This window comes from Vombatus ursinus, unplaced genomic scaffold (assembly GCF_900497805.2).
Source record: "Vombatus ursinus unplaced genomic scaffold, bare-nosed wombat genome assembly UNPS02014802.1, whole genome shotgun sequence".
Taxonomy (NCBI): Eukaryota; Metazoa; Chordata; class Mammalia; order Diprotodontia; family Vombatidae; genus Vombatus; species Vombatus ursinus.
The window spans coordinates 18924867-18949264 of NW_020954580.1; the positions used below are offsets into that span (position 1 = coordinate 18924867).

Here is a 24398-nt window from a genome sequence, read left to right on the forward strand (position 1 = left end):
GGCATCTAAATATCATATGTGCTAAATACAAATTAAAAATAAATAATCTACTGCAATTCTTCCTTTAACCAGAAATATAAAAACCAAAATCATAAAGCATACATGATGAACCCCAATATGTGAAATGACATCCCACAAAATTTATATTTGATCAGGATGTCAATCAAGCTTTCCAAAGCAATTGAAGAGCTATGAGAAGCCCTGGGAAATTGTCTCATTGGGTTGTCCCCAAATTGCATACTTTACATTGACTGCTCTGGTAGATGAACCATTTATCTAATGTAGTAGCGGATTCTCATTCATATTAAGTTACGGCATCTTCTTTTTATTCAGCATGTTAAAGCTTCACCAGGACTGTTAATAATTCCAAAAATCAATGCGGTTGAGATATTGACTCTGCTCCTTTCAGAGGCAAAAGGATTTGCAGGGGTAAATGTGAACATCATCTTCTCCAGAATGGGTCACTACTCCTAGAGCTTTCTCGAGGAATTTAATTTAATTTCTAATTTAATCTCGGAACTTCCTCCAGGAATTTCATTATATTATGTGGGAATTGGAGATAAAAAGGAGTAAGGAGGGTATGTGGAGAAGAAAGGGCTAGGAGGTGAGCTTTCTCAGACTATCACAGGCACCCAGGGGGTTCCTAAGAGAGAGGGTCAGACAATGAGCCAGACGAGATAGCTCTGCTCTCATGATCATCTATGACAATACCTCTATGCTGAGTTATCTCCAACTTTCTTACAGGAACAATATGTGAATAATCTTCCTCATCTTCTTTAACATAATCATAAAAGTTTGAGATATTTTAAAAAATTCCAGCAGATCAATGATTGATTTCTCTATTAGAGCAGTGTGTTTACTAAGTGTAGCTTCTGGAAGTTGGTCTAGACTTCTTTTTAAGAAAAACTAATGGAGAGTAAGCAGGGGACTGTTTCCCACTGGGGGCAAGGAGGGAAGGGAAAAGAAAGGCACAGAGGGAGAGACAGAGAGAGTGAGAGAGTGAGAGGGAGAGAGAGAGAGAGAGAGAGAGAGAGAGAGAGAGAGAGAGAGAGAGAGAGAATAAATAAGAGCTTGAAAGAAGTGTTATTATAATTCCTCTAAAATCTTAATATTACAATCATATTAAAATAAGAGAGGAAGGATGGCAAAGGAAATGGAATGTTGGCCTTGGAAGCAGGATGACCTGACTTCCAACCCCACCTCAGACAAACAATGGCCAAAGGCAAGTCTCTTGACCTCTTTGTTTTCTAAATAATTCTCTGAGACTAGAAGTTGCAGAGAAGATGACGACCTAATAATCATAGCTAGTATTCATATAGTGCTTAAGGTTTGCTAAGAGCTTTACATACATTATCTCATTAGATCCTCACAACAACCCTGAGAGATAGGTGTTATTATTATCCCCATTTTACAGATGAGGAAACTAAGGCCATGAGAGGTTAAGTGACTAGCTAGTGAGGGTCACACAGCTAGTGAGTATGTCTGAGGTCACATTTGAATGCATCTCTTCCTGACTCCAGGTCCACTGTCCTATCCATTGAGTCCCTAGCTGAAATCACTTGCTTTGGTAAAGAGAATTTCATCATCCAGGCATTCCCCAAGCTGATGAAATCACAGGTCCAGACCCTATCCCTCTGAATGGGTAAATGAACAAAATGTATATTAAATATGCCCATCCAAAAGTATAGAGCCACCCTTCACCTCAGCTTCTCCTCCTTCCCTTTGCTATGCCAACATCCGTGTGCCATGTATATTTAGGGCCATATTTTGACATCTTGACTTCATTGCTATTTACAGAGTTAGCACTTCTGGATCAAAAATAACTAAGGCATGGGCTTAAGCAATGGATCTAAAAGCATAACTAAAAGAAGAGGCAGGGTTTTGTGTTTTTGCCCACCTGCAAAAGGATACCATGAGATCCTTACAAATGCTTTTACATTACATAGTGCATTACATACTCCTTCATATACTTTTGATGTAGTGGTGAGAGAGGGAAAATAGCAGGCGACTTGATCTTCAAGTCATCACAAGGGTTTCTACAGACCATTCATTGATTGGTGGATGGGTCGGGAGCACTATGTCATTTTGCTTTTTATTTTACCTGGACTGGGTCCTTTCCTGGGTTTCTTGCTTTGAACTAATTTTGAAGGGTGTGTCAGGACTATGCACAACACAGCTGTGGTAGCACAGATGTGCACTGTCTGAATATATCTTAGAAGAAAAGCGTGCACAATTTAGAAGAATTTGGTTTCCAGTGCTCTCTGTTAGTACAATTATAAAAATTACTCTGTCTTTAAAAATTCAAATAGTGGGAAAAGAAAGTAGGTAATTTCCCAAATCCATAGTGCTAATTGAATTGTAGATTTAACTTAACTACTTACTGAAAATTGGCCAACCTCTCCATATGGTATTCCAAACATAGTTATAATGTGAGAAAACCATTAATGAAAAACATCCAAGCAGAAATTATTTTAATCCTTAACAGTTACAAACTGGAATATGAAAACTGAGATTTTTCTAGTTAGTCCTATCCCATCATAATTAGCAATGTTGCAAAATTGATCATGCTTCCCCCCTACACCAAATTCTCATATTTATATATAGTCATTAGTTATTTGATGAATATTGTGATTGTTATGAGCAAAAATCATAATAAATGCTACCTTAAATAACAATATTAAATTCATTAAGAATGATTCTTCATTACTTAATAAACATGTCATCTAAGAAATACATGTTTACCCTGGAGTGTGCATAGCAATTATTTAATAATTAGATTCCTGCACTCCTGCAATGAGCTGGATGTTGAAGGAAACTTTAATGTTAAGTTTTCCTGGAAGAATGAAGACTGGACAATATAACGTGTCCTTTCTCTTTATACGGCAATATTAGCATTATCATGTTTGGACTTCAATTTGATTCTAAGATCAAATATCATCAGAAAATGACTACATACGTATGTGTATATGTATTTATATATACACATATGCCATATATAAACGACCACATATACACATATACATGTATCTGCTGTTGCTTGTCCTTTGTTCTTGAAGAGGAAGGACCATGACATCAGGAAGATGCCGTGACTTGCAAGTGAATTGGATTTAAGGAGGGAGGGCTGTGCAAAATCACCAGCATCACTCTCTTCTTCAGAGTCATCTGGATCCAGAGGCAAGATATCGATCAGGATGACTGGAGAAGGCCTATGGATGCAGTGGGAGATCTCAGCCTTTTTACGTTAAGGTCTTTCCCAGGTCCCAGTTTGAACTGAGGCAACACCCATTCAGTGACATACGTGTGTGTGTATATGTGTGTGAATACATCTTTAATCCAGGACAATATATATTATTTTTAGCCGTAAGGACAATGATCCAAAAGGTTCCTTTAATGACAGCATAAAATTAGACTTCTGCATGGAATAAATTGAGGATCTGCTGAAGAGATCTGTGCCATAATAGTACACTCTATCTAGTGTTGATGCAGAAGCAACAAGACGAAGTAGGAAAATTCACCAAACTTAGAATCATCAGACCTAGGTTTAGGCTCCAGCTATATAGATGATTAGTTGGGACCTGGGTTCACATCTTGCTTCTAACACTCACTGCCTGTATACCTCTCTAGGCCTGAACTTCTTTGTCTATAAAAGAAGGGTAATAGGAGGGGAGGATGATAATGTAAAAATGATTAAACAATATAATGAAAGAGGAGGTGCCACTTAGGAGTAAGAGCACCAGAATGCAAATCAGGAGACCAGGGCTTTAGATGCCTCTCTACCACCAACTAGCTTTGTGACCCTGGGCAAGTCAGTTGAGACTCAGTTTCCTCATCTATAAAGTGGAGTTTTTAAAAAAGTAATTATTCTACCTACCTCCTAGGATTGTTGTGAGGACAGTACTTTGTAAACTACATTATGATTTGTCCATTAATTGGGAAATCTATGAAAAGTTGTAATAATAAATTCTCATGTTTATGAAAAAATGTGACTAAAGGAGAGAAAAAAATAGTGAAAACCTAGAAAGAAGGAAAGTCACTAAGCTCATTTTTCCTCAGGCATGGGTTCTGGAATGATGAAACAGAGCACAGACAAAGACAGTTGTCAATACGTGACATTTAGAACACTAAGTTATACTCATTATATGGCTTGGGTCATTTTTTTTTAAAGAAAAACATTCTCTATCTCCTTCTAAAACTACGATGTTGCCCTATTGGTGCCTTTTGGGAAAACGTTGACTAAATATATGCAATAAAAAGGAACTCAAATCACAAACCCTTGGGTCCATCTTCCTTCGAGGCTGGAGGTTTTTTGATAAGATCTCGAATGCTGCAGTCCGTTCCTGCCCAGGTGTTATTACAAATGCAGGTGACTTCATTACTACACACCTGTGTGAGAGAAAATATGAACAAAAAGTGTTTTCGTTGTGGTTTTCTGGTGGTTTCTTTTGTTGTCTAATTGCTCTATCACTCTGGAAAAGAACTTTACTCATGGTAAAGTCACAAGACTCTTGCAGGACACTTCCCTCCTCCCTGAATTCTGTAAACTAAGGCTGACATTTAAATTTTACTAGTAATCCAGAACAAAGAAATCCTTCCTCCACTCTATTCCACTTCAAACATACACACACACACACACACACACACACACACACACACAAAGCAGAGTATGGGGTACTCTTATTATGCCACTGATATAAAACAGGGGATCTTAATCATTCATCATCAGGTACTTACTAAATGTGTGTTCCTGGGCAAATCATTTAACCCTATTTGCCTCAGTTTCCTCATCTGTAAAATGACGTGAAGAAGGAAATGGCAAACATTTTAGTATCTTTGCCAAGAAAACCCCATATGGAGTCATAAAGAGCCAGACAGGACTGAAAATGACTGAATAACAAAATTTTTCAATAAAAACCTAGCCTTGCTGCCACTGCTTCTGTTCCTAAGTTGCACAACTCTTAACCAAGCTGTAAAATAATTTCAAAATCCTTCAAACTATTTAAAACTTGCTTGAAGTATTCCTCAAGGTCCTGAACATTCATTATGTGTGGCAAAAATAGTGTCAAAAATACATTGTGGAATTTTTTGTGGTTTGAAAAATGAGGATAACACTCAATAACTCTGTTATCACAACAATGTGGAGAATCTCTGTGCTGGTGCTGATGATCCCAGTGCATGCATGCCTCCTCATTCTGTCTGATGTGACTCTCATTCGTGTGTTTCCATACATCCTCCACAGAGGACCCACCCACAATGGGAGATTGCCTTCTTGTGGCTGACAAGCTTCATTCCCTCCTTGCTGGTCACTGACAGAAACCACACACTACAACTACTAATAATAGCTAAAATCATGTTTGTGCATGGTTTTTAGCACTCTCTGCCACTCCACTAATTAAGGAAGCTGGGAAATGGGGAAATGTGAAAGGGATTGGCACACAGGATTGAGAGCTGTTTGGTATTTTGATCTGTTTAATGGGTCACCATAGCCAAACACTTCACCAATAGACAGCCTTCCCAACTCTCTACTCTTAGCTAGGTTGGTCCTTGGAGAACACACATGGATAAGTCACTTGTCATCTCTAGGTCTCTTTTTTCTTAGCTATAAAATGACAAGATTGAATTCAATAGCCTTCCATGGTCCCTTCCAGCTCTAAATTTATGACCCAAGCATCCCCTAGCAGACCACTTTTTGAAACATTATTTTCGATATGTTATTCCTCAACACAAAAGCTTTCAAAGACTCCTTATTTCTAATTGTGACCATTATCAACTTCTCAGCTTCAGTTTGAAGATTCTTTATGATCTGGACATTTGTAGTCAATCTTATTTCCCATAAGTTCACCAACATGTACCTTCTTCTGCAGTCATTTGGCTCAACTCTCTCACAAATATATTAATGATCTTATTTCTGTGCTAATTGTACATATTCCCTTGCTTGCAATACTGCTCCTACCCCAGTTCACCTCTTCCTATCCAAAACATACCCACCTATCCCAGGAGGCAGCTGGTGGTGATACAGCACTGGACCTGGAGTCAAGAAGACCTGAGTTCAAATCCAATCTCAGACTTTTATTACTCTGTGACCTTGTACAAGTTACTTAACCTTTGTCTCCCTTAGTTTCCTCAGCTGTAAAAGGGAATAATATAATAGCTCTTACCTCCCAGGATTCAAAAGTGCTTGTAAAGCACTTGGCACAGTGCCTGGCACATAGCAGCTACTTAATAAATGCTTGTTTCCTTCCTTCCTTTATTTGTTCCTTCCCTCTTTCCTCCCTTCCAGGTAAAGTCCCATCTCTTCCATGAAGCCTTCTCTGATTACTCCATTTCTCACTTATCATACCCCTCTCCTCACTCTATTCCTACAATCCTTAAAAGTCTCTACTATATACTTTAGCACCTGATAATATACTTACCATTCACTGATTATTAGAGGCAGGTAGGTAGCATGGTAGTTACAGCATTGGACATGGACGGAGACTTGAGTTCAAATCTCATCTCAAATACTATCTATGTGACCTGAGCAAGTCACTTAACTTTGTTTCATCATCTACAAAGTGAGGATTTTACCTGCCTCTCAGAAGTGTTGTAAGGATAAAATGAGATAATATTGGTAAAGTGCTTTATGAACCTTAAAGTACCATGTAAATGCTTGCTGTAATTGTTCCTTGTCTCCTCAACAAGGCTATAAGATTCTTGTAGGCAGGCACTTAAGGCTATATAGTTCTTCCACGTACCCCTTGACACAATGCGTTGGGCTGTGTGCCTGGTAGATGTTCGCCAAATGTTTGTTGATTGACTGGCAATGAATATCTGTTACACAAGTCAGAAAGATGCCTTCTGAGATCAGACCATTCAGGGTAGTTTGGCTGTTCTAATTTTTAAGTTCCTCGCATTATACTGAAGTAGGATGAAATTCAGAAAGAATAAACAGGCCTCTGCAAGGCTTTAAAGAACACTAATCATTGGGAGTAGGGATCAGTGTAATATTTTTTGAAGCCTTTATCTCTCTACATATGAACTGCATAGAGAGAAGGCTTACCAAAGAGGATATAAGCTTATTAGTATAAATGGATTTCTTAATCTTAAAAGTTGAAAAAAACTGATTAGGATTAACACCAGTGTAGGGTAAATGGGAAAAAGATATCATGAACTACATGAAAATCTCTCTGTCCTTCTTTCATCTACAGACTTAGAGCCAATAACAGATTCAAGAGGAAACGTCTAGTTCCTCGGTGTTTGGAGCTCTCTTAATCCATCACCTGAGGTCTCCACTCAGTAGCCTTCATCCCCAACATATCTATCTTGAGGGGATCTTTTCTTTTTCTCTTTACCGTCACTTTAGAGTCGTCTTCCCAGTTTCATGACATTACTTTCATTTTCCCTTCCTGAAGTCTGAATGCTTCACCAGACTTTACTTTTCCCCCCACACCAAATAGGCAAGTGTTTACTTTTTCTTTTATATACACAACTTCAGTGTAAGTGTCTGTGGATTTCCCAAGTACTCAGTCTTATGGATTTTTGAAAAGGTGGCTGTTTGGGTAATATGAAAGAGCAGTAAATCCCCATGGAATTTAGAAGACCGCTAAGTACTTGTGCAAATAAAATTATTGTCACTTAGCTTTGGGGAGACTAAGTATTCTCATCGATAAAATGAAAGCATCGAATGAGATGACCTCTCAAGTCCCTTCCAACTTTTAATTGGAAGTGGCAAAGTGAATTGAGTGCTAGGTCGAGTCAGGAAGACCTAAGTTCAAATCCAGCCTCAGACGCTTACTAAAACTGTGTGACGTGGACAAGTCACTTATGTTTTCCTCAGTTTCTACAACTGTAAAACAGGGATAATAATAATAGCACCTATCTCCCAGGGTTGTTGTGAAGATCAAATGAGATAATATTTGTAAAGCACTTAGCATTGTGCTCCACATGTAGTAGGTGCTTAACAAATGCTTGTTTCTTTCCTTTTCTTAGTTTATGGCTTCCTACTTTTCAGCCTGTGCTTTTTAAAGTACAAACATAATTGATGAGAAGTGTTAATGATTAATAATACATTCAGAGTCAGAGGAGCTAGGTTCAAAACCTAATGGTTAGCTTACTATGTGTGTGACCTTGGGCAAGTCTCCTACACGCTCAGTGCCTAGTTTCCTTATAGGTCAAATGAAGAGCTCACATGGAGCCTTAAGGTCCCTTCCAGCTTTACATCAATGCTCCTATGAGCCTGTGGTCACAGTAACAGTAGGTTATAGTATATGTGTATCTGTGTGTGTATGCATGTGTGTGTGAGTGTGTGTGCCCAGTATTCCTCTTAGACTGTAACTGTCTGTTCTTTGTCAGGCATCAGTTTCTTGATATCAATAAATAATGGGTAAAATGCAGTAGGCAGCATGATCACACAAAGAACTACTAAAAATAAAAATTTAATCCAATAAAACATTTTTCAATTTTCAAATAACAAAATACATACAGTCAAAGAGGGCTTGGCTCACCCTCTCGTTACCTCCTTACTTACCCCGTGGTTTGAACAAACTTTGCCATTGGAATCCAGGGGGCAGCTGCTCATGTTTAGGGACTGAATCTGTAGGCACTTTCTATCGAGACACATCATGGATGGGCCACATGGAGTTCCATCTTCCACATACCCTACATCAGTATCGTCATCTAAAACAACATGGGCACCACTGGGGAAAGAAGACATGTGTACAACCGTTAGCTGTGTGACCCTGGACAAGTCACTTAACCCTATTTGCCTCAGTTTCTTCATCTGTAAAATAAGTTGGAGAAGGAGATGGGAAACCATTCCAGGATCTTTGCATCAAGCCTAGAGGTTCCAAAGACAAAAGTGAAGAAGATGGAAGAAAAATTCAAATGAAGCAAGCAAAGATTTATTAAGCACCTACTATGTGTAGTTTACTGTCTTAGTCTCTAAGGTTATATCACTAAAATGAAATGCGACAATTATATGGGACTATAAGTTATATATGCAAAAAACTCTAATCTAAATTAGAATGTGATAAGTGAACAAAAGATATTAACCAGAGAGAGGAGAGAGATTGAGGACATATTAGGTTTAGGGCTGGAATCAGAAAAGGCTTCATGGAGGAGGTAGCACCTGAACTCAATGAATGGAAAAGACGAACACGAAGACGAAGACAAAGACGATGAAGACGAAGACAAAGACGATGAAGACGAAGACAAAGATGAAGAAGACGAAGACGAAGAAGATGAAAACTAAGACGAAGACGAAGATGAAGATGATGAAGAAGAAGAAGAGGAGGAGGAGGAGGAGGAGGAGGAGGAGGAGGAGGACGATGCCAAGATTACAGAACAGGGCACCAAAGGAGAAGTTACCTGTGGCAAGGAGGATTGCCACCCTGTCCTCTGAAATCAGAAGGAAAAAAGGGGAAATGGAGGGGATATAGAAAGGCTTAAAAGAGTAGAGGAAGGCAATTAAGGAAGTAATATCAGATGGCCTCCATCTCAGAAAAGTAATCAGTGAAGTCATCTGTTTTCAAAAGCCTAATCCTCCCTCAAAGAATGGTGACTTGCCTCCATGACAGATATTCAAAAGAATATGTTAAGAGTTCCCACAGGCAAATGCAGAAGGGCAGCCCCAAAATGTTTTAAGCAATGGCAATATGCTTGGAATGAGCATGCAGCTTCCAAAGGTGGATATTAAGCAGTTTGCCTGGCACATAGTAGGTACTTAATAAAGGCTTGTTGATTTAATGATTTAAAGGGGACAACATGTATTTGGATATAGGAGGTCCTGTATATCTATTACAGAATCTCATGACCTTTGCTCAGCTGAACTGGATTTTATATCTCCTACTCATAGATGTTTAAACACCAAAAACAGTCATCAGTAATACTTCATAAATATTTATTAATAAACTTATTAATTAATTAATTATTGATTTGTTTGTTGAGATGGCAATAAATTAATTTATTAATCACATGTATCCCATGACTGAAACAATTCAACAACAACAACAAAATCTCATATTGGACTATTCACTTTAGAAAACAGTGTATGGCAAACTGCTTTGGTCAAATTTTTAAATTCACTACTCAAATCATAACAAGTTCTAATGAGATGAACTTGGATCATGTGACAAAGCAGTACCATGATGTTAGATGTTTAATGGTACACTATCCTGCACATATCTGGTAACACAATAAATATTTGTTGAATGAATGAATGGTGATCTAGAAAGAATTAGACACATTAATCTTTAAATGGGTACAGTGGATAAAGCACCACCCCTGGAGTCAGGAAGACCTGAGTTCAAATCCAGCTTCAGACACTTACTAGCTATGGGATGCTGGGCAAGTAACTTAACCCTGTTTGCCTCAGTTTCCTCACCTGTAAAATGAGCTGGAGAAAGAAATGGTGAATCACTCTAATATCTTTGCCAAGAAAACTCCAAACGAGGTCATAAAGAGTTGGGCATGACTGAAACGACTGAACAGCAACAACAAATCTTTGTGCATACTGTTAGGGATTTTCAAAAGGAAAGCAATGACAGAATATGAATAAAATACATTATTTGAAGCTATCTTCCAGTTTTTCCTGATACTTATTTGCCTCTGATTTTGTCCCTTTAAGTTGCACTTCCTGAATGACTGAACTTTTCAATACGTAATACATTACCTGCAGTCAATCACTCGGCCTTGGTGGTAAAAGGAGGTTGGGATGATTTCTCCCTGAAGTTGGCCAATTCGTGGAACTCGTGTAAGATTAGTACAGAGCAAAAAGCCACAAAACACATCACTGTAAACATAAAAAGGGGGAGAAATTACAATCATTCCAATCTCTAAAGTTCATATTTCTTTCTGAATAATAATCTCATCCATTCTTTTGATTCAGCTTAAGAAATGGCTTGAGAGAAATAATTTGTTGGTGGGGTGAAATGTTGGTGATCCTAAGATCCATTAGTGTTAGCGAGAAGCACATTACCAAGCTGCCAAGAGCGGGAAGTCATCCTTAAGTTAGCTCCTGTCTGGTTCTAAGTCATCCTTAAGCTAGCTGTAGGAAACTCTCAATGACATAAACAATGTGCTCCAGTCATCTCTTCATATCCCACTGGACTGTTTTCCTGTAGGCTCCTCCATCATGCCCCTAGGAACCTCATCATCCTAGAAGATAACATCAGTCATGGTACTCACACTTCACCAGCACCTTCTACCCTTGGGGCTCCTCTGATAGGAGGAAGGAACAGAGAGCTTCTCATTTTAAGAAAGGTGCTCAAGACAGTCATTTCCTCATTTCCCATGTGGATGCGCTCTAGGGTGAATGCTTATGAAGCTGATGTGAAAACATCTCAGAAGAACTGGGCAGGTTACTTGACCTCTTGCTTGCTTCTATGAACATTGTGAATATTACACATTTCTTTTTAAATTATTTTAAAGTATGCAAATGGATTTGGCATGATACACCATTATACTGGAGGAATTAATGTATTACCTTAGTAATGTACCTGAACTAAATGATTGAAAGTTCGAGGGGTGCATAGAAACCAATATAATTTAGATGACATTTTGAAGTGAATTAAATATTTTAGACTGCTCTATCATGTGATCACACCAGGTACTGTTTAGCATAGTGACTGACACACAGTGAATGCTTAATAAATGTTTACCGACTGACCAACAACAATAAATTATCTGTCTTTATGCAGGCCGTGTTAGGTGAAGAGATGGAATTATGAACTTGATAGATAAAACTTATTGTAAATTTCTTCACTATGAAACTTCAGGTAGCTAAGTGGCTTAGTGGATAGAGTGCTAGCCCTGGAGTCAGGAAAAACTGAGTTCAGACACTTGCTAACTGTGTGACCCTGGGCAAGTCACTTCACCCTGTTTGCCTCGGTTTCCTCATCTGTAAAATGAGCTGGAGAAGGAAATGGCAAACCACTACAGTATCTTTGCCAAGGAAACCCTCTGCTGGGGTCATGAACAGTCAGACTTAACCCTGTTACCTCAGTTTCCTCATCTGTAAATAAAGGAAATGGCAAACCACTCCAGTATCTTTGCCAAGGAAACCCCAAATGGGGTCAGGGAGAGTCGGACACCACTAATCAACAAAACTACTACAACAACATGAAACTTCTCCACACCAAAGAAAATTAGTCACCCAATTATTAAGAATCAAGGCAGTGTAGCCTACTGGGAAGACTGAAGGAGTTGGAGTTGGAGTCAGGAGAATTGTGTATGAATCCTGCCTCAGACACTTAGTAGTTGTGAGACCCCAGGAAAGTCATGTTACAAAAAAAGCAACTTGTAAACTTTACAAGTAAGTGCTATATAAATTTGAGTTTATTAATGTAAAAATGGAACTTTGATCTATGATTTACTACTTGGTGATATTGATCACCCAAATTTGATAAGCAAACCCAGAAATCTGAGTAAAAACCTCACTTTAAAATTCCTAACTTCCCTTAGTCTGGTAAAGGAAAACATACAAATTTTTAAAAGAAAAATTTTCTTTTCTATATGATCACTCAATACATGAATCTTAAACCTTAAAAACATGCAATGTTTTGTGCAAAGTCGGTTTTTAAAATACAGACTGTTGAATTTAAAATGGTATTCCAAACGCATACTGTTTCTATTTTATATGCAGAACAATTTTTACATCATCCCATCCACAAATCATGCACTACTACTACAATCCTATTAAGATGAAAAATTATGACTTAATATACAACATTTTGGAAAAGTATTATTGTTGCTAAATAAGCTGCTCTAGTGCAGGGAATTTCTCTCCTCGAAGCCACAGAATTGATTGCATCATTATTGTTTTTTGCTAATGACAGGCTCTTGGCCATTTGGCATCAGGCTACGCTAAAATTACCAAGTTAAAAATATACACTGGAGAATATTTTTGAAATCATTGCACATTTGGAAAACTCATTAAGGCTTATTTTTGGTGCCTTCCAGCTTTACATTAAGAGTTGGAGAATGGTCTTGTTTATACATGTGTGTCGCGTGCGCACACGTACGCACACACACACACACACACACACACACAAAACCTCTCCTGTGGAAGGTTCAGCACTTACTGTTTGCTACATTGAATCCATCGGTCCCCCTCTTTCCCACAGTTCCCCTTCTCAGTGCCTTCTGTGTTAAGTTTTTCATAGCAGAATTTGTCAGACCCTGCAGCCTCTTTTGAAGGTAAAGGAAATAAGAGGAAGATGTTAGTTACATTTATAATCCCAACCCTGGGGAAATGATTTCCTTCCTAAATTCAGGCAATGTTATATCTAGCAGGAAAGGTAATGAATGCACCTACACACAACTCACACAACTCTAGGATTTATATTTGTTAGGGGTATCAAGGCTTTTTTTTTAATCTATGTTTTGGTCCTTAGAATTCTATTTATTTTTTAAAATTATAACATTGGATAGAGAGCTGGACTTCAAATCTTCAGGACATTTACTAGTTGCCCCTAGTCACAACTTCTGTGTGTCTCAGTTTACTCATCTATAAAATGGGGATAAAAATAGCATCTACTCCAAAGAGTCATTGTGAGGACCTAAGCATATAACATGTATAAGGTGCTTTGCAAACCTTAAAGTACTATACAAAATCAGTCATTATTATTCTTGTCTATTTTTCCTTTTTCTATTCCTATATTGTCTAACCACCTCAATGATAGGGATGGTTTCATTTTTGCCTTCATATCCTCAAATCCCATGCCAGGGACAGGCACATAGGTGGGGTTTGATAAGTGCTTGATTGATTAAAAAACAATATGATGTTACACAAAGACATTTCATCAATTAATATTTCTGAAATGCTGATTACACAAATGAATCCACTCATCCTCGGATCATTTTTGGTAGTTTGATCTCCTTTAGAACCTATAGCCCCAGTCGACAGCAATGGATCCTGATCAAGCAAAAGGGGGCAATGAAGGATTTTCTGGCCATTCCTTTTTCTCCCTCTGTTGGTCTTTTACTCTTTTAACAGCTCAAGAGAACAGTATTCTACCTTCCAATTTGCCCTTTACAAACTAAAGAGAATTGACAGGTCTTTCCGAGAAAAGTAAATGTGGGTTGGTAGAAGAAAATCCTTTGGGAATATTCTTAAAAGAATGAGAGAGATATCATGAGCTGTCTTGTACCTCTGGAAGGTAAAACCTTCCTTTGTGACTGATACAGCAAAAGTTTCCCAAAGATTCCAATGCATCCATCTGAGCTTTGCTTAGGAATCAGTGCCATCACTTTATAATTGGTAACTAAGAGACAGAAAGGGAAAGCAAAATAATGTACATATCTATAGAGGTTCCTCAGGGCAAGCTTCCAGAAACTAACAAATTCCATGGGACTACAAGATCTTATGTCCCCAATCCCAAATCCCAAGAGATGCCTTTGCCACAGTATTAACCTGCATTTTCTAGGTGGGTACACAATTGGTCCCTGGAGGCTTGCTTGGGGAGCTCCATACATATTTATATAAATAAGTGCATATACACATACACATATATTATATATATATATATGTAAATATGTACATATGATCAATACATAAAGTAAATCACAAAGACATTGGATCAAAATGAATTTTACCACTACAATTCAGTGTGATCTCAATAAAAGAGAAGTCCATGCACCTTTCAGAAAGACAAGAAAACTAATTGAAAGAATCACCTATAATCTTCTATTTACATGCATGAGACATTGGTATAAATTTATTTATTTCTTATGACTGGAAGACTATACATTTTCCACTTTCATAAACACACCTTTTCTCATTTTTCTCACATCTTTTCAAGAAGCAAATGACATGTTGCAAAACTGAGAAAGAAGAATTTGTGAAAAGCACACATATATAATAAGTTACAGGAAAATGAGACCTACTGCTTCCCCAGATGTACTGGCATTGATTATCTCTTGTCTTGCATTCCCCATTGTAGCAACGGCCCTAAAAAAAAGTCACATGTCAGACAAAATTTGTAGGTTGTGTCTCACTTCAGAACATTGACTTTTTACATTTTCTTGGTAAACTTCACTGTCCCCCATTCCAGGCCCTAGGATCCTTTTCCATCTTCCAATAAAAGTCATTAAGTCACTATCATCTTAAGAGAAACATACAGGTATATATGCTTATCATGTGTGTATATGTGTGTAATATTTATCTATCTACATCTGTGTATATGTCTGTGTGTATATGTGTGTGTGTATAAATGGCATTAAGAATATAGATTTCTACAGATTGATCCAGTAATGATTATAATTCTTTTAACTCACCAAGCAGGCACACCTGCTTACATCAATAGATAGGAAAACTAAAACTGTTGGAGCTTTTTAGGGAGAAATGTCCAAATGGCCTGTGAAATTTGTTGACTTGAGTAGCAAAAGTCATGACCTTAGAAAGAATGAGTTCTGTCCAATTCATCTGATGTCCTCTAGGAGAGGAAGAGGTCTGAGAGAGAAGTGAAAGTAACAGATACAATCTAAGCATTATTATAAATTCATACGCTAAGATTCACCTCAGTGCTTTTCAGCTGATGCACTAGTATGTTCCAAAGAATTCTTGCAGGTGGAAACCTAAATGGAGTACTACCTTCTGGAAAGCTAACAGAGGGAACTTCTAGGCCCAGACTGGCGCACTCTGCACCAGAAGTGGAGGCTTCTTCAAACAAGGGTCCAAGTGACAAGACCAAACAAGTCATGGCTCAAATACATACAACAAGGAAAGACATGAACTCAGGTGGCTTGTAGAGTCTCTACTTCAAATACAAAGAATAGCAAAGCACCCAGAAGCTAAGGGTGGTAAAATAGCAAAATATGAACAGAGAATGAAAATATTAGCAATCGTGATGTCTGGATTTCTTACTAGTAAACAGAAAGGTCCTAGAACGTTGAAGCCCATCAAGCCCAAAAGAACAGAAGATGTTGGCAAAATATGGAAACATATAGGGAAAGTTGTATGTGAACTTCTACAAGATTTTATTCAGTGATTTATTAGTCTACAAATATTTATTTTGATGCATATTATGTACTCATCACTGTATATTCACAATTTCAGAATTTTAGAAGTGAAAGACACCAATATTCATCTGATCTAACCCCTGTGGTTATGCATGTTGATTTAGAAATAGAATTAAGATCAGTCAGTCAACTAGTATTTACTAAGTACTCATTATGTGTAATAGGCATGTTTCAGGCACTATGCTAAGTACCTGGTTCAATGTCATTTCCATTCTACCACACTTCAATATTGTCCTTTCTTATCCTGGAAAAAGTCTATATGCTATGCTAGGAAGTATATGCCACCATTTTTGCTCCAAAAGAATTATCATCAGAATGGGGAGAATAATTAGTAAATTACATATATGAGTGCATATATATGTACACATATGTGTGTATTTATATGTACACACATACATACACATATAATTAACAGAGAGAAATATAAGGTATATATTTATCATCATATGTAGTTGTAAATGTATTATACTTTATACATAAAGTATATATGTATAATTAATTTATAATTATATATCTAATTATAAATTAGATATAATTAAGTGCTGAATTATAACATAGGGCCAATATCACATAATTTAGCACTTGATTATATATAATTTATAATTATATGGATATAATTATAAAACATTCAAGGTATTTAGTACATAATTTTATCATTATAAAAACATAATTAAGTGCAAAATTATGTGATATTGGTCCTGTTATAATTTTTCATTTAATTATATATTATTCTAAATAAATATATAAATTATTTTTAAAACTCTATTTTATTCTGAATAAGAAATAAAACAAGCATATAATTTATAAGTAATACATAATTTTAAACAGCATGATTATTTGTATATATGCATATACATATATGTGTGCATATATATATACATACATACATACTATATATGTGTGTATAGATACACAGTATATGTGCATGTATGGTTGTATGTGCTAAATAATGTGATATAGGTCCTATGTTCTGTAAGGAGTTCAGAGAAAGTTGAAAACAATTAGGGATGAATAGCCAGAGAAGGCTTTACAGAGAAGGTAAAACTTAAGAAAGGCTTTGAAGAATGGGTAAAGATTTGGAAACATCACCAGTAAAGGGACAGTAATGGGAGTGGGGTGTTCAGAGGATAGTAAAGACACCCAAGGTATCACATCGTAAAAGAGCGAGAAATAAATTTGGATAGGCAAGAGCTTATAACAAATGATGGAATGCCTTACAAAGAAGTTTTAGCTTGATAAAGTAATCAACAGGGAGTTGAACAGAGAAGTGACAAGATGAAAGCCATATTTAAGAGCTATGCATCTGGCAGTGGTGTACATGATGCTGGAGGGAGAAAAGGCAAGAATCAAAGAGGTCAGCTGCATTAATCCCATTGTTTAGTGATGACTGTCATGGTGGCATTGGAAATGAAGAGAAAGAGAGAGAGAATTTAGTGTTGGCCCAAACTCTTTTAAAACACCAATAGCTATCTGCATGATGGAATATCCAGGTAGTATAATTAATAAATGAAGGACAGTTAATTGGGTCTAGCACTTAGCACAGTGTGTGGCACACAGCAGGTGCTTAATAAATGTTTATTAAAAAGGTGGCAGAGAAAAGGCACGGACTCAACTGAGCTCTCCCAAATTCCCTTCTAAACAATTTTAAATAATGCCTCGAAACAAACTCTGGAGTAGCAGAGCCAACAAAAACACAGGGTGAAGCAGTTTTCCAGCCCAGATGACTTAGAAGGGTCAGCAAGAGAGATCTGTCACACCAGGATGAGAATGGAGCACAGCCTAGCATAGGCTGTGCAGAAACTCAGCAAGCCAGCAGCAGGCCTTGGAAGCAAAAAAAGCAGCAATTTCTGAGCTCTCAGCCCACAGATGTTAAAGGGGTTGTACAACCACTCAGAAGGAGATTACAGGGGTCCCTTTGCTTGCACTAGGGGCAGGACTCCATTGCATTGCCCATGCATGGATGCAGGTCACAGTCCTAGGTGCCAGTCTCAGGGAAAGAACAAGCAGTAGCACACTAGAGCTTGCAGGCATAAGGGAGCAGGAACCCTGGTTCCAGTTCTAGAGTGGAAAAGAGTACTTATAATCCCTCTAAGACCAGAGCATGGGCCAGGAGAGCACTGACCATACTTCTCATTAGATCATACAACCCTGGAAGAACTGAAAACTTACAGACCCCCAGAAACTAGCTCTGAGAGCAGAAATAAGAAAGGCCTGAAACTTGGGACAGTGCTTCCTCCAACCAAGAAGCAGAGCCCCACTTTAACATAGATTTTCAGGTCAAGGAATAGGATAGAAAAGTGAGCAAACAACAACAAAAAAGAACCTGACTGTATTTCTATAACCATAGAAGGTTATTTTGATGACAGGGAAGATCAAAACATTAACTCAGAAGACAACAAAATCAAAACTGGTACATCTAAAGCCTCAAAGAAAAATGTGAATTAGTCTCAGACCTAAAAAGATTTCCTAAAATAATTCATAAAGGATTTTAAAAATCAAATAAGTGAAGTAGAGGAAAAAACTGGGGGGGGGGGCCGGAATGAGAATGATACAAGAAAATCATGAAAAAAATTCAGCAGTCTGGTAAAAGAGTCACAGAAAATATTGAAGAAAATAATATCTTTAAAAAACAAAATAGGCTAAATGGTAAAAAAGAAGCACAAAAATCCAATGAAGAGAAGAATGACTTAACAAGCAGAATTGGCCAAATGGAAAAGGAGGAACAAAAGCTCACTGAAGAAAATAATTCCTTAAAAATTATAATTGGGCAAATGGAAGTTAATGACTCAATGAGACATCAAGAAACAATCACACAAAATCAAAAGAATGAAAAAATAGAAGAAAATGTGAAATATCTCATTGGAAAACAAATGACATAGAAAATAAATCCAGGAGTCATAATTTAAGAATTATTAGACTACCTTAAAACTATGAAGAAAAAAGAGCCTAAACATCATCTTTGAAGAAAGAAAAACTTCCCTGATATTCTAGAACCAGAGTGTAAAATAGAAATTGGAAGCACTTACTGATCACCTCTTAAAAGAGATCCCAAACTGAAAACTCCCAGGAATATTATAGTCAAATTCCAGAGCTCCCAGATCAAGGAAAAAATATTGCAAACATCCAGAAAGAAACAATTCAAATATGGTGGAGCCATAGTCAGGATAACACAAAATTTGGCAGCTTTGAATTAAAGGATCAGAGGGTTTGAAATATGATATTCTGATGGCAAAGGAGATAGGATTACAACTAATAATTTCTTATCCAGCAAAACTGACTATAATCCTTCTGGGGGGAAATGGATATTTAATGAAATAGAGGACTTTTAAGCATTCCTGATGAAAAGACCAGAGCTGAATAGAAAATCTGACATTCAAACAGAAGACTCAAGAGAAGCATAAAAAGGTAAAGAGGAAAGAGAAATCACAAGAGATTCAATAAGGTTAAACTGTTTACATTCCTACATGGGAATATGATACTCATAACTCCTAAGAACTTTCTCATTATTAGTGCAATTAAAAGGAGTGCACATAGACAGAGGATGTGAGTTTGAGTTGAATATGATGTAATGGAACCTAAAAAAAATAAAATTAAGGGGTGAGAAAGAGAAACACACTAGGAAAAGAGGAAAGGAGTGGTAGAATGGGGTAAATTAGAAAAGAGGTTAAAAAAGAGCTTTGACAGTGGAGGAGAAGATGAGGGAGGTGGGGTGGGGAGCACTTGAACCTTACATTGGAATTGGCTCAAAGCCAGAATACTGGCTCACTTGGTAACAGAAATCTATATTACCGTACAGGAAAGTAGTCAGGGAAGGGGGTAAGAGAATGTGGGTACTGATAGAAGGAAGGATAAATTAGAGGAGGTGGTAGTCAGAAGGAAAGCACTTTTGAAGACAAACAAGTTGAAGGGAGAGAGAAAGAGAGTAGGATAAGCATGGGGGAAATAGAATGGAGAGAAACACACATTAATCATAACTGTGAAAAAATTACAGCACGTTTCTCTGATAAAGGTTGCATTTATTTCTCAAATATATAGAAAATTGCATCAAATTTATAAAAAAAAAAAAATAAGAGCCATTCCCCAACTGATAAATGGTCAAAGGATATAAACAGGCAGTTTTCACATGAAGTAATCGAAGCTATCTACAGTCATATAAAAATGCTCTAAATCTCTATTGATTAGAGAAATGCAAATTAAAACAACTCTGAAGTACTATCCCACACCTATTAAATTGGCTAATATGACAGAAAAGGAAAATGACAAAGTTGGAAGATATGTGGGAAAATTGAGGCACTATGCACTGTTGGTGGAATTGTGAACTGATTCAACCATTCTGGAGATCAATTTGGAACTATGCCCAAAGGGCACATAGTCTCTGACCCAAAAAATACTTCTATTAGATCTGTATTCCAAAGAGATTTTCTTAAAAGGACATATATGTATAAAAAATATTTATAGCTGCTCTTTTAGTAGTGGCAAAGAATTGGAAATTGAGGAGATGCTCATCAATTGGGGAATGGCTGAACAAGTAGTGGTACATAATTGTGATGGAATGCTATTGTGCTATAAGAAATGACGAGTAGGATGTTTTCAGAAAAACCTGGAAAGACTTACATGAACTGACACAAAGTGAAATGAGCAGAACCAGGAGAACATTGCACACAGTAACAGCAATATTGTATAATGATCAACTGTAAATGACTTAGCTATTCTCAGCAATACAATGATCCAAGACAATTCAGAAGGATTTATGATGAAAAAATGCTATCACCTTCAGAGAAAGAAATGATGGCACCTGAATGCAGATCAAAGCATTCTTTGTAAGCTGTCTTTATTTTTCTTGGGGTTTTTTTGGTTCTGTGTTTTCTTTCACAACATGACTAATATGGAGATCTGTTTTGCATGACTGTTAATGTATAATCTATATCAAATTGGTTGCCTTCTTAATAAGGAAGAAGGGAGAGAGGGAGAGAGGGAGGGAGGGAGGGAAAGAATTTAGAACCGAAAATTTTTAAAAATTAATGTTAAAAATTGTTTTTACATATAATTGGGGGAAAATAAAATATTAAATAAATATACTTTTAAAAAAGAAATGATGAAAAAGATGGCTTTAAATAAACTGGGAAGACTCATATGAACTGATACAGAATAATTTATACAATGACAACATTATAAAAATGTTAATTGAATGAATGGATGAAGGGAAATACACAGCTATGTGATATTAAAGGTGGTGAACTAGAGAAAAAGTCAGAAATTAACAAAATGATATTCAACAAGGATAGTATACCCAGGAAAGGAAAGCAAGCACAAAAGTACAATGAAAGTACTAGGTTGTGTTGTTTTTATTTTTTTTTAAGTATTGAAGAAAAATAATATAGGAAAAACCAAGTGGTCATGAGTGAGCCACATGACATCAGTTTTTAAATTAAGCACTTATCCTGTCTGCATAGCAGGTAAGAACCAGAAATGACCTCATGTATTGGTCTGGGATTATTTGTTTGTTTGTTTGTTTGTTTGTTTTTAAACTCTTCAGTGGCCAGAATTTTACTAGATTACTATGTACAGTTTTAAGTTCTACAACTCAGGAAACATATGAAGAACTTTGAGAAGGTTCATTAGAATTTTAAAAAATGATTACCCTAAACTTTTAAGAAAAGATGAAAAGAACATTGAGATAACACGATGTTCTTTTGTCGGTCCTCATTCTTATGGACCTATAGACTTGACATTGTTGCCCACCTTCTCCTCCTGAATATTCTCCCTTCTCTAGGTTTTTGTGAAACAACTTGCTCCTGGTTCTCTTGCTACCTGACTGACTACTTCTCAATCTTCTCTGCTTGCTCATCATCTATATCATCTCCCCAGCTGGAGGTATTTGCACTGGTCTATGTAGGGCTCTTATGGAGAGACTAGTTGTGTCTAGCTATTCTGTTTTTGTACAAGAGAAAATAGGCTTAAATCCTAAGATTTTCTTAACAATGCATTCCTAAATATTGAAAAAATCTTTTTTTTTTCCAGAGATTAAAAAAATTATAAATTCTCCTCTTTCTGGGGTTACTTAAAGTGGAATACAGGAGATTTTTCAAGGTTGCCTTGTAAACATGTTTGCTGAAAATACTTTAAAATATTCATACACCAATAACCCAATTCCTAGTCATCTGTTCACTAATCTTCCTTTGTCCAATCTTAAAAGGGTGACTTTTCACTAAAATTAAAGGCAACATATTTAATATTTCTATATTCAAGTTAGACTATTACTATGATGGTTAATTGTTTGAGTTGTTCCCTACCTGCAAAAGACACAAGTGACAAGAATCATGCAAACTATATTTTGCATATTACATGCAAAATTTTGTGTATAACACACAAAACTATATTAAAATTTGTAAAACTTGGCATACCTGATTGGAATTGCAAGAATATCCATCTTGTTTATGAAGATTGGGTGGGCACTGTAAAACACAACCCTATTAGTAAATATTGCAAGTTTATATGAACTAAGGAATTCACAGTGAGTAAAATGCATCATAGATTTTAAAAACAATTATATTTTATGTACATCAAGCACAATATTAAAAAGTCAAAGAGAAGGCAATAAGAATAATGTTATAACTAAAAGTTAGAAATAATACATGCTACATATCAAAGTTGTTTTTTAACTCATGAATATAAAATAGTTTTAAAATACAATAGATTATGTTTGAAAAGGGTGAGAAGTAGTTATATACTTTTATATGGTAAGCAATTTGGGGTTGGGGCAGTCCCAGACCTGTGATTTTATCAGTGTAGGAAGCTCCTTGTAAGCAAATTCCTTCTATCATCTCAGAGCTGTATCTAACTTGAAATTTAAAGTTTTGAAAAGTTGCTGATGGCACTGAGAGATTAAATTACTTGCCCAGGGTCACATAGGAGGTATGCATCAGAAGTGGGCCTGGAAACAAATTGTTCTGACTCAGAGAAGTCAAATCTATCCGCTACGCTATGATGAGAAATTGAATTAAAATGTTTTTAATTAGAGCTTCAAAAGCATGATTGCTGAAAAATGACAGTTTAGAAAATAGGTCTGATTGTAATTCTAGAACACATATGGGCGGGGCCTATTCTAGAAAAATTTCAGCACTGTGAAAAAGCTAAGTTTGTATCCCACTCATGCGCCCACTTCTCTGGGTACCCCATATATAGTACCTGGGCAGTAACCCTATATTTATGTTACTTTTTTTATAAAAGGAAAAAAAAATACTCCGCTTTCTACCTTCTAATTCAAAATGAGTGCTGTGCTATTATTGCCCTCCTTTCCCCAAAGACTGAATCATTATTATAATAACTGAGCCTTAGGAATATAGCTTTCTTTAGCAGGACCATTTTATGAAGCATTTCTGCAAAAATACGTTTCATTTTTCTAATCTGTTCACCCAGAACACTGCTTGAATGGGTGGGGCTGAGAAGAGTTTTTCCTGAATTCTTATTTGATTTACCATGTATAAAAGCTGAGAAATTCCAAATTAAAGGCCTTCCATAGCACTGAGTCAGGATAGAACTTATTAAAGGGAACAAATCTATGCCTCTCCACTATTAAATGAGTAAATGTGACAATTTAAACCAAAATTACCCAAATCAAGGTGAAATCATTTCATTTTACATACTTTAAGTAGAGTTATCAAACTGCATATCAATGTTTCTGGCCATTTGTTTACAAGAATATTCAATTTCTCATAAGGCTTCTGGAATACTTCTCTTTCCTAATAAGCAGCTTCCTGTAACACATATTTTCATTTGTGAATTTCAGGAATAAACCTTGGCTAACTACATCATGTCTATTAAAAATGCAGCAGTGGTCAGTGGGTCTTTTTCACTGGAATCTATTTTTGGAACATAGTGTCAGAAGTGCATTAATGAACTAAAATAAACTCTCCACTCATTTCAGAATTAAAACAACCTGAATGATCAGAGAATAAGAAAGTCAGCTTAATAGAGTAGATAGTAGGCCAACTTTAAAATTTCATACAAATTTAAATTCTAACCATGGCACATGTTGGGGGCAGCTAGGTGGTACAGTGGATAGAGTGCTGGGGCTGTAGTCAGGAAGACTCATCCTCCTGAATTCAAATCTGGCCTCAGACACTTACTAGCTGTGTGACCCTGGGCAAGTCATTTAATCCTGTTTGCCTCAGTTTCCTTATCTGTAAAATGAACTGGAGAAGGAAATGGCAAACCACTCCAATATCTTAATCAAGAAAATCCCAAATGGGGTCACAAAGAGTCATATATGACTGAACAACATGGCAACATGGGCAAATTACAAACTCTCAGCTTCCCCAGGGAACTCTCTAAGACAAACTGCAGTTTTGCAATGTTCTTTTATAGTTTCCTATATGATAAAACATCAGGTAGGAACCCCTCCT

General features: G+C 36.7%; 1 protein-coding gene across 1 annotated transcript in view; it reads right to left on the reverse strand.

Annotated features, from left to right (window-relative positions):
- The window catches only part of ADAM23 (ADAM metallopeptidase domain 23), a 238598-nt gene that overhangs the window by 23572 nt on the left and 190628 nt on the right, over positions 1-24398 (reverse strand). Inside the window, exons 19-24 of the mRNA XM_027873781.1 lie at positions 22398-22448; positions 14860-14923; positions 13056-13161; positions 10646-10765; positions 8504-8672; positions 4272-4383 (exon numbers count right to left, since the gene is read on the reverse strand). Coding sequence (XP_027729582.1) covers positions 4272-4383; positions 8504-8672; positions 10646-10765; positions 13056-13161; positions 14860-14923; positions 22398-22448 — 622 coding nt within the window. The remainder of the gene's footprint in view (positions 1-4271; positions 4384-8503; positions 8673-10645; positions 10766-13055; positions 13162-14859; positions 14924-22397; positions 22449-24398) is intronic.